Genomic DNA, 19362 nt, shown 5'->3' with positions numbered 1-19362 from the left:
CCTTTTTTAAAGAGTGCTTAGAAAATGACATAAAAACAAAGCCTGTTGCCATCAAAAAACTCAGTGAAACTCTGTTTTGATGAGCTAAACACACATATATGCCCACTTTCGTGCATTCCCTCACCCCCACCCCAAATTCAGAAGTAGGCAAAATAAACTCCTTCAAAGTACAGGGTAGCTTAAAATACAGAAGGGAAACATTTAGTGCAATTAGCTTAGGCTTTTGTTGAACCTATAATGTTTAAAATTGAGATGTTTTAAAAAATTGACTTAGGATGAATTTTCATGTCCTTCATTTCCTTGCTACCAAATGAAAACAGGAATTACTGTGCTTTCTCATTATCTCCTAGAGTCCCGTCACATTGATTGTAACCAATGAAAATGAAGGCGAAGAGTTTTGGCTTGATTGGTCAAAGTTCATGACAGGCAAAAATACCATGTGTGGTTTCTGCATTTCCATTATGTTGTCATTAGAAATATGCAGACTTGTAAATCCCACATCTAAACCTATTTCACAGTAATTCACATCTTTGTATGTTAAAAGCATAGTGGTATTGTGGTTTTAACCTAGCAAATCATGCATTTCAGTATATTTCCCTTTCTTCTTTTGAACAGAATACAGTCTGCCATAATGAGGTTTTGGAGCAAGGTCAGCGCATTGCCTCAGATGCTCTGTCCAAAGCCCTGCTTCGTGAACGGGTTCACGTCTTGAGAGAGTATGTGAAAGATGTTGCTATGAGATATTGCAGGAGGAAAATCGAGTGTAAGGTGAGTTCACGAAATGCTGAATTAACACAAGGAGCAGCAAAATGTCAGGGAAACTGGATGTTCCAAAGCTGTTGAAAAGGACAAGGAGGCGGGGCTTGACTGACATGAAGCTAGCATTAAAGTTGGGAAAGACAGAAGTCTTTGCTACCGAAAGAAGTGTAAGGTACATTCTGATAGCTGAGTTGATAGAGCTGATTCTTTTGGACCTAGAATTGCATGAATCCCAAGGTCAAGGGTATAATTCTAACTCGAATGACATACTTTTAGAGGCATTGTGGTTTAAAGGAAAATGCACTGGACTACTCATGAGAAGACTAAGATTCTCGTCCCATTCCTGGCCTTTATTAGATGCGTGACCTTGGGCAGATTATTGAAGATATCCGGACCTTGGTTTTTTCATCTGTGAAACAAAGAGACTGAACTAAATGATCTCTAAGTTTCCTTCCAGCATTAATGAATTAGGTTAGCAAAAAAAAAAAGTTTTCAAAGAATACTGTATCTTGAAACAAAATCTAAAATTTTAACCCTAGGAGATACCATACACACATAGTTTCATTCCAGCTTAGACTCGGAATTTACCGAGATATAAAACATTTCTGTGTCATCTATGTAATTAATGATCACTTTTGTGGAAAGTGTATTTGTCGACTAAGGGCTAACTTAAGCTCTGGATTGTGATGTTATATCATGAACAGATTATCATGATTTACCATAAGGCCGCTTTTCTCATCCCCAAATTGATAATGTTTCCTGTAGCCACCTCTCTGGGGCAGTGAAGTAGTACAGGGCAGCTAGGTGGCGCAATGGATAGAGTTCTGGGCCTGGAGACATGACTGAAAACAACTGAACAACAACAACGTCTCTGTTTCTACTTCCCCTGTTCCCATTTGCACTGGCAAGCCAAGTCCCCAAAGGGTGATAATTACTTCTCTCAATATACTGAGTAACACTCAGATGCTAGAGAATTCTTGTACTGCCATTCCTGAGCCCCGATCTGGTATCCCACTTTTATTATGTATAAGTCAGCTTTAATGAGGTTTTAAAAAAGGTATTGATTAATACAGTACAATAAGAACAATTTGTACCAACATCATCTTTCCAATGTCTTATCTTTCACGTGGATGCACAAATGCATGGGAACAGTAGGCTCATATTTAGAATACAATGATAGTGCGGTACATGCATAGAATGTGCATGTATAGGGGTAAACATAGCTTCTGGTTACTGGAAGTCCTTTCTTCATTCCTTGGCTGTCATTCTTTTATGGTTCAAAAGTTCACATGCCTCGGAACTGCTTTCTCAAATGGCTGTCTTTATGCGGTCATTTGTGTCAGTATTTGTCCTCATTGGTTTTATCTTCTACTGATCTAGTCTCTTTGATGATAGAGTCAATGGAAGAGGTAGAGTAACATTCCCTCTAGGCTCACATTCTCCCTTCCCCCAACTGCTGACCTCTGGTACAGGCACAAAAATGTGCTTTCCCAGGAGCTCCTGAATCTAGAAGTTCCCCAAGCTTGACTGCTTCATTACTGGACTCTGTATTTCCAAACAGGATGGCTCTATTATACATACAATATACCTAAGAGATGGGGTGGTCCAGAGAAAGGTCTAATTTTTTTCATTCAGTGCACTCAAGAACTTCACTCCTCCTGAATTAATTACTTGTTTGCACTTCAATTTAATTGAGAAATTTGAGTCTTCTATGTTTATATTAATTAGAATGGAGATACAAATCCTCACTCTTGTGAACTTAACTCTTAACTATCTCTTACCTCTCATATTCAATCTATCCCCAAAGCACATCAGTGGCGCTTTGTGGCCTCCAGAACGAAATATAAAATGTTCTGTTTGGTTTTCAAAGCCATTCGTAAATAAATCTTTATTTATTGATTGATTTTATTTATATTCATATGCATAAATCTTGTCTCTCTCAAAAGAATGTAAGCTCCTTGAGGGAAGGGACCTTTATTTTTATCTTTATATTACCAATGCATAACCTAATACTTGACTCTCAATAAATGCTTATTGGTTGATTGATTGATTGATAGATTAACATGCTGTAACATATCGGGGCACAGTATTTTGAACAAATAAGTTGAAGCATAAAGTTATATTTTTATGAATTTGTATGACAGAAAAGTATGTGCACATTTGTGTGTATATATATATGTACATATATATAACAACTTTGTAAATGTTTCTTTTGATTTTCAAATATTCCTTCAAAAACTGTATATATGCCAAATCACATAAGATATTAGTTAAATTACAATGCCAAAGAAAGCAACAATAGCAATTTCTTCATGTGTAAAAGGGGGATAATAATATGCTACTGACTACCTCATGAGTTTATTTTGACGGAAAGTGCTTTGCATACTTTAGCACCCCATGTAAATCTGAGTAATTATCACCATCACTTTGGTCTGGGCCTGTGATTTCACTACTGTAGGGAATTCCCAGTATGGGAATTCCATCTACCAATTCAAATCAGCAACTAATTTGTGACATAGTTTTAGAGAGTTGTCTATGTTGTCATTATTGCTTTACTTTGGTAGAATAAAAATCACTTGTGGAATCCTATCTTCCATAGATGATGGTTCAGACCAATAAAAACAAGGCATGGCCACCATTTTATACTTTGAAGCCCATGTACATATACATACTTACTTCAAGAGAAGATATGAGGCTATATTCAATAAATAGAAATCTTACATGAATAAAAATACATTTTGTAAATTCATGTAAATACAATGCAAACAAAAGACAGTTTTGCCCTGATGTTAACTTTAGGGAATCACATAAAATAACATAGTGTCCTTAAATAAGAGAACTTAGAACTAGAAGGAAACTTAGAAGTCATCTTGTCCAACCTTGTCAGTCTCCTAGACTGACTCTCATTTTGTCTAGTCAATTTCCAGCACACTGGTCTGAGAAAACTGAAAAGTGCTGAAATGTAAGACTTGTAAAAGAGTTAGATCCATACCTGAACATATACATCCCCAACTCTAGTTTATATGTAGATGCCATCTCTGTGGACAAATACTCTTTCATGTGACTTTATGAGAAGCAACAGTGACACACAGTGGTTGATTGAGTCAATCAAACACGTTCTCCCTCCAGATATCCCAGGAGGTATAGCAGGTATCTCTCCGACTTTCTTTCTTTGGAAAGTTTGGTTGTCTTGTTAATTCAGGCAGGTATTAACTACCCAATATATTCAGCATACCCCTCGTTGTAAGCTGTCAGGTGGTGACATAACATCACATAACGTGACGCTACATGATACATAATGCCTGAATTGAAAAAAAAAAATTTAAAAAAATCCCAGACACTTCTTTCAGTGAAATAGTAGGTAGCTAATCTGAATATTTGGGGTAATTGGCTCGAGAAAGAGAGAGGCATCATTATTTCAGGCTCCCCAGTGAGTGTTAATTAGCCATATTGCTTCATTGTTTGACAAAGAGAGCACTGCTAGTAGTGTTAAATCTATAATGACATATTGGCTTTGGGAGCACAGGTATTTTAAACTACCTTGACTGACTGACATAGAGGTAATTCTATTCAGAGTTAAGCAAGGGACTCAGGCAGAGTTCTCTCTTTTCAGAAGTGTACAAATGCACCTGTAGAGATAGCCATGAGGTTTCCTTTCTTCATCCCTACCCCTAACCCAACTGGACCTCTAAGTGTGGGGGGGGGAAGCAAAAACAAAAACATCAGAATCTTCTATAGCACAGCCTGTGGACTACCTGGGCTTCAAGAACAGTAAATCTCCTTTATGAAGCATTGAACCCCACAGGAACAGCTATGATTGCCCTTATAATTTGTAGATATCTCATTACATCCTGAGAGGGCCTTTTCTGTTCTCCCCTTTGGTTATTAGAATGTTTCTATTTGTTGGTGTTTAAGTTCATAATAAAAAAAAAAACCCTGAGGATCACCTAAATCAATGTTTGCAGTACTAGGAAAATTGGGTAAAAGGCCACAAAAGGGTAAATTCTGCAGTGAATAACAGTGCCTGATATTTTAGTTGAAACTTTAATTAACAGTAACAGGAAAAGGGAGGGTGACAATGGATATTAACCATAAACTTTAGTCAAGGAATATATGGGACTTCTCAGAGGAAGATATGCTTCAGATCCACCATGAGTAGCTAGGTACTTTGAACTGTTTTTTTCAGGATGATCATTGGAGTTTCCCTTCATCCACTCAGATGCTCACACCATGTCCCCCAGGTGATTGAGAACATGAATCTGCAAATGGTTGGTCAGGGTTAGGAGACCGTTTGGGGTAGCTAGCAAAGGACATTGACCCATATGGGCACTGACCTCGTTACCTTGATGGAAATCCACGTTTAACCAACTGAAAGAATGAATTACAGTTGTTTGTTACAAGGGAAGGCTCCTATGGGAGGAATAGAATTTGTGAATAGTGATAGTGATGCTGAAAAACAAAGGATAGAAAGAAAAGTGTCAACAAAATATTAAAAGTGTGTGTGTGTGTGTGTGTGTGTGTGTGTGTGTGTGTGTGAACAAAGACAGGAAAAAGCAAGGTAGTTTTGTTACTACTCTGTTGAATTAGGATCATAGATCTAGAAGGGCCTCAAAGGGCACCCTGTCCAGTCTCTTCATTTCACAGATGAGGAAACTGAGGCTTAAAAAAGCAAATTAACTTGTCCAAAGTCAGATAGGTAGCAAGTATCAGAGAGAGAATTTCAGCCTATGACTTTTGCCTACAGAACCATTGCCCCCCCAATTTTATCATTCACTTTCCATTTAATATATATTCTAGAAAACCTCCATGTAATAAAAGTTCACAGTTTCACATAAAATTTTCTGTTCTCCCCTTTGGTTATTAGAATGTTTCTATTTGTTGATGTTTGAGTTCATAATAAAAAAACTCAAACCTTTAATAAAAAGAGATCGAATGACAGACTAATTAGAATTTGTTGAGTTCCCTGAAGAATCCTTCCCATTCTAGTATTAGTATTTCAAACATATATTCTTAATTCTGTGATGGGGATAACAAATTCCTCTCTAGAACTTCAAAGAAGGGAAACTCCCTTTTTATTCTAGTCTATAAAGAGGTAAAGATAGAACAATACATTTACTTAATTTCAAGTAAACTTGTAAGGACTTCATGGACCTGATTTACAGAAGCTTGACCTTCAATATCAGATCAAATTGAGTATGTAGTTGAGACAAGAGATATTGAAGTATGAATCAAATAAATGTGTATTGGGGAGGGAAGAGTTTATGAGCCCGAAAGAGACTAGGAATGTTCTGTAGTTCAGTGTAGATAAAAAAAATTGTGAAAAGCAGTCAGTACTTAGACACTAGGTATCTAAGTGACACAATAGATAGAGTGCTGGGCCTGGAGCCAGGAAGACTTGAGTTCAAATCCAGCCTCAGATACTTACTAGCTGTATGACTCTGCGCAAGTCACTTAACCATGTTTGCCTCAGTTTCCTCATCTATAAAATGAGCTGGAGAAGGAAATGGCAAACCACTCTGGTATCTTTTCCAAGAAAACCCCAGATGGGGTCATGAAGAGTTGGACACAACTGAAAGGACTGGAACAGCAACAACATTTAGGAATGGGTTGCCGGTCCTCCAAGGAAGTCAAGTAAAAATTTCAAAAGTATCCTGATTTTCTGGTACGGGTCTTGCACAACATTCAACACTACAACTTTTTGTCAAAATCTACTTCCTTAATAGCTAACCTTCTGTAAGACCTTTCCTAGCACCCAACAATATTAACCATCCTCCTTCTTTCTGAATATCTATCTTACCTACTTTCCCCAGATGTTACTTTCTCCTACTTTGACTCCCACCTGTTTCAGTGATCCTTCTATAGCCTTCTATAGGTATAGTTGTAATCTCTTTTTACAAATAAGGAAACTGAGACTTACAGAGGTTAAGTAGATTGCCTAGGGGTGCACAGGTAACAAGTGATAGAGCTGAGACTCAAATTCAGGTCCCCTGACATTATGTTCAGTGTTCCAAGTTAAGTATTCCTTCCATTGCATCATGCACATATTTAAGCATGAATAATCGATTCCTGAAATTTCAGGATTATTTTTATCTGTGAGATTTTAAAGTAAAGATATGGGCTTCAGAAGTGATGAAACAATTCATTACTACTGCTAGGTCTGGTTCGATTACACTCCCCAGTCTTTGGGACTTTAATATAACACACTCAGTACAGAAGAAAACTCCTCTAATCCTTGAGAATCTTAAGAGAGTTGAGGCATATCTTTTAGAATTGTAAAGGGCCTTCAAGAATACTATTCCCAGTAGAGGTTCCAAAATCTTTGGCTTGATACTACAAATGATCCACCGTAGCATTGGGTGAATTGTAAATTCTCCCTCAGTTGGACAAAATCAAGTTGGGTCAACAAGTATTTATTAAACACCTACTGGGTGCCATAACTGTGCTAAGCACTTGAAGTAAAGAAAGGCAAAAACATGGTCCCTGCTGTCAAGGAGACAGAGTCTAATGGTGGAGACAACATGTAAACAACTATGTACGAAAGGGTAAATATAAGGTAATCCCAGAGGGAACACACTGAGATTGAGGAGGACTGAGAAAGACTTGTTGTTGGAGCTTTTGATAGCTTCTTTTAGCTGAGACTTGAAGGAAGCCGGGGAAGGCAGGAGGCAGAAATGAGAAGGCAAGAGTTCCAGGCATGAAGGATAGCCAATGAAAATGCTAGGAGGTAACAGATCTAGTATCACATGTAAGAAACAGCAAAGGGGTCAATGTCACTGAATCACTGTGAGAGTATAGGGGAGTAAAGCATAAGAAAACTGGAAAGGTATTACAAACACACTCCCTTGGGAGAAAATTCTTTCCCAAGTTTATAGGTCAATTCATCTGGGGGGTAGACAGGACACTGCATGCCTTAAAACTGATAATTTTCTTTTGCTTGAATGAAAATATTAGTGAGAGTCTGGGGCGTGTTCAGAACTTTGCAGTTTGCTAAGATGTTGCTGTCTATGGTGGTAACTGGGGAGCTGCTTCCAGGAGACTCTTGACAACTGGAACATTCATGGACATTCTGTACCTAGCTCTGGTGGGCTTACCAAATAATTGGGAGGAGGCTTTTTTCCACTGTCTGAGCAACCAACACTGGTCAGCATCTTCAAAAGGGCCTGAGTCTGGACCAGTATTGACTTTGAGGCATTCAAGGATGAGGAGGTGAGGTGATTGCTTTCTTCAGGGCTTCCAGTAAAGGAACCACACTGTAAGGGAAGGACTGCAGGGCTCCACTACCATTCCCAGGCTGTGTGGCTGCCAAGAAATGGGCCTGGACCCTTTGTTCATTTCTCTGCTAGCTCCAGGGAATGTGATCTTCCCCATTAGATTGTAAGCTCCTTGAGGACGGGGACTGTCTTTTGTCTTTTTTGTTTCTCCACTGCTTCACAGGTGTTTAATACATCTTTATTGAATTGAATAGAGTGTTTGACCTGGGCCAGGAATGTTAGTCACAGGGATATTAGAGTTCAGGAATCTAGACAGGGTGTGGCAACCAAGTCAGCATCAAAGTCTTGAGAAAAATAGATCCAAGACTCCAACCCAGAAAAATTTGGTAAGGATCTTGCTTTTGAGTATAAACTTAATGTGTCTAAGGTTATGTAAGAACTGACTGTAAAAGTTAATTGACATTAAGCGGTAAATAGAACTGCATTGCTAGTCACTGGTCCTGTAAATAAATTGAGAGAACACAACTGATAAAGGGATTGAGCTATGAATAATAAATAATACTGTGAAATCAGTATTTCCATTCTGTGCTTTTGTGAAAGACTAGTTAATAAGAGAGGTCCAATTGATAGGATGCTTGATGAACTTTTTTTTTTTAATCTGTTGCTGTGTGGAAGGAAACACAACACAAGCTTTGGAGTTGGAAACACTTGGATTCAAATCTCGCCTCTCATGTGTACTAGCTGTATGACTCTGAAACTTTATTTCATTTAATCTCTCATTCCCCTAAGAAACATTCTAAGATTTAAGTTCTGGACAAGTGGCTGATCTGCATTAGTGGAGGTGGTTCCCAAGCTGGGCGTTCTGTAACTTCATGAAATCATAGATCCAGTTCCTACCCTCCCCCTCCAGAAGAAAAAAAAAAAAGAAAATGATACTAGAATGTTAACAGAAGATAATTCATGAAGCTTTCAGGTATTTTCTAGACCTTAATGTGTGTATTCTGTGAACTTGTGAATAGACACAACCATTCTGTAAAGCAATTTAGAATTATTCGCAAAAAGTTACTAAACAATGCATACCTTCTGACTCAATTATAGCATTGCTAGGCCTATGCCCAAGGAGGTAGAAAGATCCTCCATACACAAAAATATTTGTAGAAGCTTCTTATGGTGACAAAATCTGGAAACTAAAGGGGTGCCCATCACTTGAGGAATGGATAAATAATGTTACATGAATGTGGCAGAATACTACTGTGCTATAAGAAAGGAGGGAATAAATGATTTCAAAGAGACATGGAAAGGATTGTGTGAGCTGATTCAGAATGGAATGGGGAGAATCAGAAGAACAATTTATACTATAATACCTATGTTAAAAATGAATAATTTTGAAGACTTTTATAAGCTGATGAAGAATGAAATGAGTAGAACCAGTATATCAGTTTATACAAGTTCAACTATACTATAAAGACAGCTATGAAAGCTTTAAGAACTGTGATCAATGCAATGACCATTTGTAATTCCTAAGAACTAATGCTGAAGCACACTACCTACCTTCTGACAGAAAGGTGATGGACTTAGTCTGCAGAATGAGATACGTATTTTGTATGTGGCCAATGAGGCAATTTGTTTTTCTTGGCTATGCATATTTGTTACATGAAATTTATTCCCTCCCCTCCCCTCCCCTCCTCTCCCCTCCCCACCTCCTCTCCTTTCCATTCCTTTCCTTCTCTTTTCTTTTCCTTTCTTTTCTTTTCCAATGGGGTGGTGGATGAGGAGTGGAAGGGAGAGAAAAGAGAATTCTATCAGTTAAAAACCATTTTAAAACAGAGAAGTTTTGGGGGGTACAGGTATGAAATGTAGGCACTTTCATGTGAGGTCACTGTAGTGTTAGTTTCACTTTTTTTAGTTTTTTTAGTTTTATTTTGCTATAAGAAAGCTTTCATGGGGTGACAGTAATCTGGAAATATTTGTAATGTAAAAATAAAACATTTCAACTAAGATAAAAATCTCAGAATGGTCCTCTAGTAATAGATCTTAGGTTGTATTCTACTGTTTGAAGTAGTTTTTCGCCCTTTCCTCCTTTTCACCCTCTTCCTCACCCCAACTTCAGTACACTAATCTTTGCTCCAAGAAGGGAGTTAATGCTAGTTATTGTAAAGCATTGCAAAAGATTTTATAGTCTACGGATGTAAAAGGTAATAAAGCTCTCTAAGAACTTGGGAACCAAGAGCATCCCTTTCCCATAGGAATGTTTAAGGCCCTCAAAGATACAAGCAGACTGTTCACTTGAACTAGTAGGTTACTGATGACGTCATGATCTTCAAGGAACAATCTGTCGCTCTCCAGAAATGCCGTGCGCTGAAATCTTCAGGCTTGATTAGTTTATTTCAGGGGAGAATGGGAAAAAAATCCCATTTACCTTGCAGCGTATTGTTCCTGGGGGAACACATGTTTACGTTTTGCTGAATTACACAAATCTGCAGCAGTTATTGGAGACCTAAAGATATATTAATATTGAACTGTAGGCAACCACATGTTGATAATGAGCCATTTTGTGTCTTGGCTTGCAGAAAAAGAATGTGGAAATGCCTGGTTCTGTGTATTTTTTTCCTCTGACAGTACTGATACACTGCCGCAGGCGCTCTGAAAATAATAGCATAAGGTTAACTGACAATTGCAGGTGTATTTACATTGATATTCTGATATTAGCATGTCACAAAAAAAATCCCACTGGTGATACAATATGCGTCTAAATAAACTTTCTGCTTTAGAGAGGAAAGTAGTAGGAATGATACAGAATGGTTCTATCAATTATTTTAAGAACATGTTTTTTATTGAATGCCTACTGTATGCAAGGCAGCTTAGTAGGTCACGTGATTAGAAGCAAAGTAGGGTAAAAATACTCCTTCCCCCAACCCTGGCCCCAGGAAAGGGAAATCTCTTGTACTGAGAGACAGGGGAACTGGGCTCTAAAGTCCTAGTACTGCCGCTAATGATCTGCGATTTTGAGCAAATAGCTTGAGCTACCTTGGACCCAGATTTTTTGTCTCTAAAATGGGGGGTGGGGCGGAAATGGTAGACTAGAAGACTAAACCAGCGGTTCTTAACTTAAAGTTCATGAACTTAAAAAAAGGATTTGATGACTATATTTCAATATAATTGGTTTCTTTTGTAATCCTATATATTTTATTTAATGAATTTAAGAAGGGGTCCCTAGGCATTGCCAGGGTGATAAAGGAGTTCATGACATACACAAAAAGACAAGAACCACTGAATTGGATGGTATCTAAGATTCGTGCTAGATCTAAAATTCTCTAATGTAGGTGGGGAGATGAGACATAAATACACAAAAAACATATTAAAAGAAATTCAATTCAGCTCAACAAGCATTTTTTAAGCTCTTGGACTATACTAGTCTCTGAGGATACAAGGACAAAAATGCAAATAGTCTTTACCCTCAAGAATCTTACACTCTATTAGAGGGTGAACACCAATGCACACAGATAACTAAATAGAAATTTTATATAAAATCTATACAAAATAGATCTTGGAAAAGGGGAAACAATTTGGAGAATTAGGAAAGAGCTAGCTCTGGAATGGAGGTAGGTGAAATGGAGGTGAGGAGGGAGAGCATTTCAGGATTGGTGGACAGCCTCTGGAAAGGCACCAAGGAGTGGATTGAATGTCAGGGTTGACAAGGAGTCCTAGGAGAGTGATTAGGTTTCAGTTTTGAGGTGGAAAATTGAAAAAGAAAAAAGTACTTTCAGAGATACTCCAAAACAACAGGGAAGTTGACAGTCACCCAAAAGTGTAACCCCTGTAGTCATAGCCAAACGGAGATGTTCTTACACTTAGGAGTGGGTGGAGGCAGTGGGGTGTGATGAAAGAGCTCAAGACAGGGAAAGAGAAGATGTGGGTTCTAGTCCAGCTCTATTAAATTATCCCAAATTTTGATGGAGCCTTGAGTTCATCCATGTAGGTGCCCCCTTTTTTTTTTTTTTGGTGAGGCAGATTGGGGTTAAGTGACTTCCCCAGGGTCACACAGCTAGTAAGTGTTATGTGTCTGAGGCTGGATGTGAACTCAGGTCCTTCTGACTCCAAGGCTGGAGCTCTATCCACTGTGCCACCTAGCTGCCCCATGTAGGTGCCTTTTTACTAGTGAAGACTGCAAGTCCTTCATGTTTGCTCATCCTGTAAAGTTCCCCCCCCCATTTCTTCCTTTTAGTATTCCATAGAAGATTGAACTAGTGTCCTAGAGATCCTGCTCCATAGATTTATCTGTCTGTCCATCTATATGTTTGTCCATCCATATATTATCTATCATTTATATATCATGTGTCTGCTTGAGGGTCTGCCTGTCCCTTTCTTTCTCTCTCTGCTTACCTGCCTATCTATCTATCTGTCTGTCTGTCTTGTCTGTCTGTCTATCTATCTATCTCAGAGGCTCCATCAGTCATTCAGGCAATCTATCAGTTATTTCTCATTCTAGCTACTTGGCTAGTGAACCTGAGATGGATTCATAAAATGAACTAGAGAGACTAGATGTTTGATAAAACTTTTGAATCTGAAAATAAAATAAACAAAAGTATGACTTTAAGAATGTATATTTTGAAAAATGTATATTTTGAAAAAGGACTTCTTATGCCTTATGTTACATTCTTTGCAGATGGTTAGTTTCTCACTTTTAAAATCAGAAAATGAACTAATTTGGAGAAGATTTGGGGAAGATGAAAAAGGATATTCGTTTTTGGAGGACTCCTTAATAGTGAGATTGACATTAAATAGAGATGTGCCTTAAGACAGCACTTCAAAAATCTCCTACGATAATGACCCAACCTCTCCCAAGCACAGATTCATTATCTGTAAACTTCCTTAGAGCACAACTAATGTAACCAACTCATTCATTTTATGGATGAGGAAATGAGACCCAGAGAGGTTGTGACTTGTTGCACAGGTAAATAGGCAGAGAGGTGGGGTTTGAATCTGTATTCTTTGGTTCCCAATTCATTGGTCTTACACCAAATTTTTCTGACTTTGAAGCTAGCTCTCAATAGATACTATGTCACACTGCCTTTCCTTGTCTCTTATTTTCTTTTCCTTATGCTGCTGTAATTTTGGGAATATTTTTGCTCAACAAGAGGAATAACTCAACTCAGATATTTCTGACCCAATTGAAATTGGAACATAGAGAGACAGAGAGAAAGGAGAGACAAAGAGAGAGGGAAAAGAAAGGAGGGAGGGAGAGAGAGAGAGAGAGAGAGAGAGAGAGAGAGAGAGAGAGAGAGAGAGAGAGAGAGAGAGAGGAGAGAGAAAGAATATGTTCTTTGAAGAGAGACAATGTCATTTCAAAAGGCTCATAAATGTGGATAAGCTTTAAAAAAATGTTAACCAACCACCTGATTACATAATCATCCACACATTTCAGGAGTCATCTTCTTATCCTAAGCAAAAACAATAAGCTAGAGAAGGCCATGGTATTGTGCAAATAGCAAAGTCAGAGGAATAAATTGCAGTTTGACTTTATTTCCTATTACAGAGCTCAGCGTTTTTATGTTTCTTCATCAAGGAAAAGGCCTCCCCCCCTACATACACCCTCTGTGCTTTCTACTAGTGTTCACCTGCTACTCAATTAACACCCCATCAAACTCCATACTCACAGGGGGTTTATTGTCAGACCAAGGCACTTGGAGCTCTTAACCCTCTATCTCACCTATATTACACATGGAGTTAAAAACAGTCTCCTGACTGTGCTTAGAAAACACGTCTTTTCATTTGGTGTTTGTGTAAGGTTTGCCTTGTGAGAGTTACCCTGGGTGTTCGTAAACTTAGAACTGTATCTCTGTGTGTCTGACATTTATTGCCTTCCACAGGACTATAAAACATACTTTTCTCCTTTAACTGCTTCTGCTGACATGGTATATAAAACAACCTTTAAATATTACCTATAAATTAATTAGCAGTTTTCTGTATTAGAAGGGACAGAGTAGAACTGGCAAACTCTGCCTGTGTTTATTTAGAAGCTTTTTTTTTCCCCCCTGCAGTTTGGGCTTTTTCTATTTGAAAAGAAGTACCCCCCCCTGCCCCAAATCCAGACTTTCTGAAGAACTAGTTCCAAACCCAGTTTGGGTTCAAATCCTGCCTCAGACACTTCCTAGCTGTGTGATATTGAATAAGTCACTTACCTGTCCGAGCTCAGTTTTCTCACCTATAAAATGGTGGTGGAAGAGGGTACGCCGACTAGATGATCATCTATCTCTAAAGCTATAATTTCATGATTCTTTCAGAGAAGTGTATTCTTGCCTAAATTTTAAGAAATATCTATTTTTATTAACTTTGTAAAAATGTTAATATTTTTCTGAGGATTGAAGGAAGTATGACTTACCTCTCTTTTCAGACACTAATTACCATGAGGATAAGGATATGGATTAGACCTATGACTTCATTGTATAGGGAACTCCTAGGAAGGGAAACTCCACATACCAAAGCAGGTCGGCATCTTCTCTTCAAGTGGTAGGTTCCTAAAATCACTAATGAGATTAAATGACTTGTCCAAGGTCACAACAGCTAACATGTTTCAGAAGCAGGACTTGAACGTAGGATTTCTGGCTTCAAAGATAGCTCTCTTGCCACTAGAGCATGTTGCGGCACCAGATTTTAAATACCTCTTGACTCAATAATTTTCCATTTGACAAAAACAATTTTTGAAAGCCCCATCACTAGCCTGGAATTTGTTATAGAGTAATAATTCAACTTGTCATGTTGTCCGGTAGAAATATTACTGGGAGGCACACTTTCAGGTTCTGTGACTGTCCCTGGGTTTTCTAAAAAAAACTGCATTTAAGAAACTCCATTCCACATCAGTAGTTGGTGGGGACTTTCTGTATCATGTCACCTTAGGAAACTTACTCATGCTTCTTACTGGGAGACAGAACCTCAAAAAAACCTACTTTTCCTTCTAAGATAGGGTATTGCATGTCTGTCTGTCTGTCTATCTATCTACCTTTCTGTCTGTCTATCTACCTATGTATATCTATATCTATATCTATATATACATAGATATAGATATTCCTTACCTGTGCCCAAGGAATTTGATAAATATGATTGGTTCTGAAATAAACATATCTGGGAGCAAATCAGAAACTGTAAATAGCATGAGAAATAAAGATTTAAGTTCTCAATCTCTACATATCCACATCAATTTTTTATAATAGTTCATGACTTGTAATGGTCACATGGGATTCTTTTTTTGGGAGGACAAATATTTTCTTTTCAAAGCTGAATCTATAAATGAATTGGTTAGTTCATTGCATTCCCCACCCCCACCCCCACCTTTTTTATTGGTAGACGTATGGATCACAGAAATGTCAAATTTGAGCAATGGAAAGAATAGCATTCATCTCGTCCATCTGCCACACAAAAGGAACCCCCAGTATAATATTCCTGATAAGGGGACTAACTAACCCTTTGGAAGGTAAAGGGACAGTCTTGACAAGAGAAAACTTGATATATTAAATAATGTGTTCATGCTTTCCACATGAGCCATTATGGTTATAGCTTAGTCACTTTAAAAAAAAAGGCCATTTAAAAATATTCTTTTAAGACAAATATATCTTCACACGTGTGGAAATGCCTTCTTAGAGAATTAAAACTTTGATCCTATCCTGTTAATCAACTAATTAGAAATAATTTTTCAAGCTCTAATTATATTTTCAGGCACTGTGTTTGGATTTACCAAAGTATATGCTGGACTATAGGCTAGGGGAGGTTAAAATGACTTGCCCAGAGTCGTGAAGCTAGAAAGTACTTGAGGCTGTATTTGAACTGAGCTCTTCCTGACTACAAGTCCAGTGCTCTTATACCCTCTGCCACCTAAATGCTTGGGAAAGTCAATGTTTTCATTGTTGCTGTTGAGTCATTTCAGTTGTGTCTGACTCCTCATGACACTATTTGAGGTTTTCTTGGCAAAGATACTGGAGTGGTTTGCCATTTCCTTCTCCAGTTCATTTTACAGATGAGGATCTAAGAGTAAACAGGGTTAAGTGACTTGCCCAGGGTCACACAGGTAGTAAGGGTCTGAGGTCAGATTTGAACTCATAAAGATGAGCATTCCAAGCCCAGTGCTCTATCAACTGTGCTAGCCAGTTGCAAGTAGATATATCAGGATGCTAATGTGTTGTTGGGGAATATTCCTGTTTAAAATAGCATCTGCCTCTTCTTTCCATTCTTTTGCACCTATTTTCTTTAAAATATCTTGAAAAATAACCTCTGTGTGCCTCACCTCTAGTGAGAATTTCTTCTGTATGGATTATTTATTTAAAAAAAAACTCCATTGATTCAAGGACAAAATAAATACTTTAGATCACATGAAATTGAATGTCTTTTACCCTATTGAAATCAATTCAACTGAAAGAAAGCAAGCTGTCAATTGGGAGAAAATACTTGCACTGAGTATCTCTAATAAAGTCTAAGATACAGGATACATCTGTATCTAACACAAATATATGTTATTCCAAGATAAATGATTGGTCATAGGATACAAACTTTTTCTTAAAACTATGAATAACCATATGTAAGACTGCCCCCAAATTATTAACAATAAGAGGAATGTACATAAAAACAACTCTGAGGTTTTATCTCCTACCCAGATTAATTGTCCAAAATTACCAAGCTAAAAGTAGTTAATGTGGGAGGGATTGTGTGAAAGATAGAAACAAATCCACTCTTGCTGGAGTTGTGAATTGGGCCAATCATCTGGAAGCGATGTGGAATTTTCTACAAAAGAAACTAAAATGTCCATACTCTTCCATTCAGAGTTCCCCACTTGTAGGCATATACCCTAATGAGGCCTCTGACAAAAACAAACATCCCACCTACATCAATCAATCAATAATCATCTAAGTGCCTACTATGTGCTAGGAATACAAGAAAGAGGCAAAAGATAATTCCTCCCCGCAAGGAGCTTAATGGGGCAGATAATGTGCGAACAAATACATACAAAGCAAGCTATATACAAAATAAATAGGAAATAATTTACAGAAGGAAGGCACTTCTATTAAGAAATATTGGGGATCAAATTCATTGCAGCATTTGTAGAAGCAAAGAACTGAGAAGAGGGGATGTCCCTTCTTTGAAGAATGGCTAAACAAATTGTACTACCTAAATGTATTTAATGTTACTTCTCTCTTAAAAAAAACATTAATATGCAAAATTTAGAGAAGACTGGGAAGCATTATGTGAATGAAGATTTAAGTAAGCAGAACTAGGAAAGCAATATGCACAATGACTACAGCAATGTTGGTAGAAAGAAGAACAAAAGCTGAATACCGCGTAATTATAGTTACCAAGCTTGGCCCCAGACAAGAAAATAGAAAATGCACCCCAATCTTTTCTTTGTAGAAATGGGGGATTGTGGATATGAAATACTAGACATATGGTCAGACTTAGTGGGTATGTTGCTTGGCTTTTCAGAGCTCCTTTTCTGCTCCTTCTTTTTAGTTCTTTTTTGCAAGGGATAGATTTCTTCCCAAGGAAGGGAAGGATACATTTGGAAATTCTCTAATGATAGATTTTGTTTTGACACAACAGCATTTGCCAACCAAAGCCCAAATAAAATCCCCCACGAATGACATTCCTGGAAAAATAACCAGTTGATGGCTTATAGAGAGGACGGATATATCTTTTTTACTTTGGTAATGTATTATTAAATTAACCATTATATTTTGACCTTATACTGTTGTATTAATTGCTTATATTATTCTTTTGGTTCTTTCTTCACTCTACATGATTTCATACAAGTTTTTTCTATGTTTCTCTGCATTCTTTGTGATCTTCAGTGTAATAGCATTAGAATATTCCACTACATTCTTATAGCTGAATGATTGAACTATTTGTTCAATAAATCTCTGAGTGCATATTTTGTTTCCACCTTGTATCACAAATAATGCTGTTATGAACATTTTAATACATATGCATCTTTCCTTACTGTCAATTACCTCACTGGAATATAATATCAGTGGTAGAATTTCTGAGTTAAAGGATATAAACCAATGCAGTAACTTTTCTCGCATAGTTCCAAATTGTTTTCCAGTATTAATTAACAACTTTCCTCACCAGGAATTAATATATTTCTTCCCATAGTCCCTCCTACAAAGAGCTTTATCATCATTTAGCATCTCTGTTAGCTTGATGAGTATGAAGTGCTATGATAGCATTGTTTAATTTGCATTTTTCTGGTTATTTGTGATTTCTGTTCATCTCAAGTGATTATTTATAATTCATATTTCTTCTTTTAAAATAATTTTTTATCTTTATCCTTTTTTATCCTGTTAATCACTTTTCATCCTTTTTTAAAAAAGGACTTTTTAAAGGTTTTATCCTTTAACCACTCAATATTTTTGTGCGTGTGTATGTCAAAAATCTCTGGCAATCTTATAAAGCCAATGGTCTCCTTTTCAGAATAATATTTCTGAATGTATAAAATAAATACATACGATTAACAAAAAAATTATGTTGAAATCATAATATAAAAAATAACAAATTCACAGACTCCAGGTTAAAAACTCTTGGTTTAAGGAAATTTACTGTAAAGCAAGGATTCTTTACTTAAGGTCCATGAACTTTTTAATATATATTTTGATAGCTATTTAAATACAATTGGTTTCTTTGGTAATCCTATGTTTATTTATGCATTTAAAAACATTTTGAAAAGAGAGCCATTCATTTTATCAGACTACCAAAAGGGTTCATGACTGAAACAAAAGTTAGGAACACTTACATAGGTTATCAATATTTATTATAAAGGTTTTTATCTCTCTTGATGTTTACATTTTCTTCTGATTCTAGCTCCATTGATTTTATTTGTGCAAGCACTTTTTGGTTATTTAAACTATCTTTTTTACCTTTTATGATCTTTTCTCTCTCTTATCTGGTTTTTAATTCTATTTTTGTTAAAGATATAATATTTGGGGCAGCTAGGTAGCACAGTGGATAGAACTCTGGCCTTGGAGTCAGGAGGATCTGAGTTCAAATCCAGCCTCAGACACTTGACACTTACCAGCTGGGTGACCCGGGACAAGTCACTTAACCCTGATTGCCTCAGGAAAAAACAAAACATAAAGATATAATATTCATTTTCCTCTGTTTTTTTTTAAATGGAATAACTTTTGTCCTTCACAAAGTCTTCCTCTAGTGCTTCACTGTGACCCTGGGTTCTCAATGGCTATACCAGTGGATCATAAGTTCTGGCAGTTTCTACCATAAATAATATACTTTGAGTCTGGTATCAGTAATGATAAAACCTATCTACCGAGGATCAGGCTAGCTGAGGTTAATCAAGGTCATTCCTCAGTGTAATGGCAATGGTTCATGAATTCTTTCCCTATTGCAGCCCATG

General features: G+C 37.2%; 1 protein-coding gene across 1 annotated transcript in view; it reads left to right on the top strand.

Annotated features, from left to right (window-relative positions):
• Positions 1-17653, top strand: part of LOC144456199 (uncharacterized) — a 37622-nt gene extending 19969 nt beyond the window's left edge. The window contains exons 2-3 of the mRNA XM_078150635.1: positions 616-768; positions 17556-17653. Coding sequence (XP_078006761.1) covers positions 616-768; positions 17556-17621 — 219 coding nt within the window. The 3' untranslated portion in view covers positions 17622-17653. The remainder of the gene's footprint in view (positions 1-615; positions 769-17555) is intronic.
• Positions 17654-19362: the final 1709 nt, after the last annotated feature.

This window comes from Phascolarctos cinereus, unplaced genomic scaffold (genome assembly GCF_003287225.1).
Source record: "Phascolarctos cinereus isolate Bilbo 61053 unplaced genomic scaffold, phaCin_HiC Scaffold_3;HRSCAF=262, whole genome shotgun sequence".
NCBI lineage: Eukaryota > Metazoa > Chordata > Mammalia > Diprotodontia > Phascolarctidae > Phascolarctos > Phascolarctos cinereus.
The sequence above is the reverse complement of the archived record's forward strand: the minus strand, read 5'-3'. Positions and strand labels throughout refer to the sequence as shown.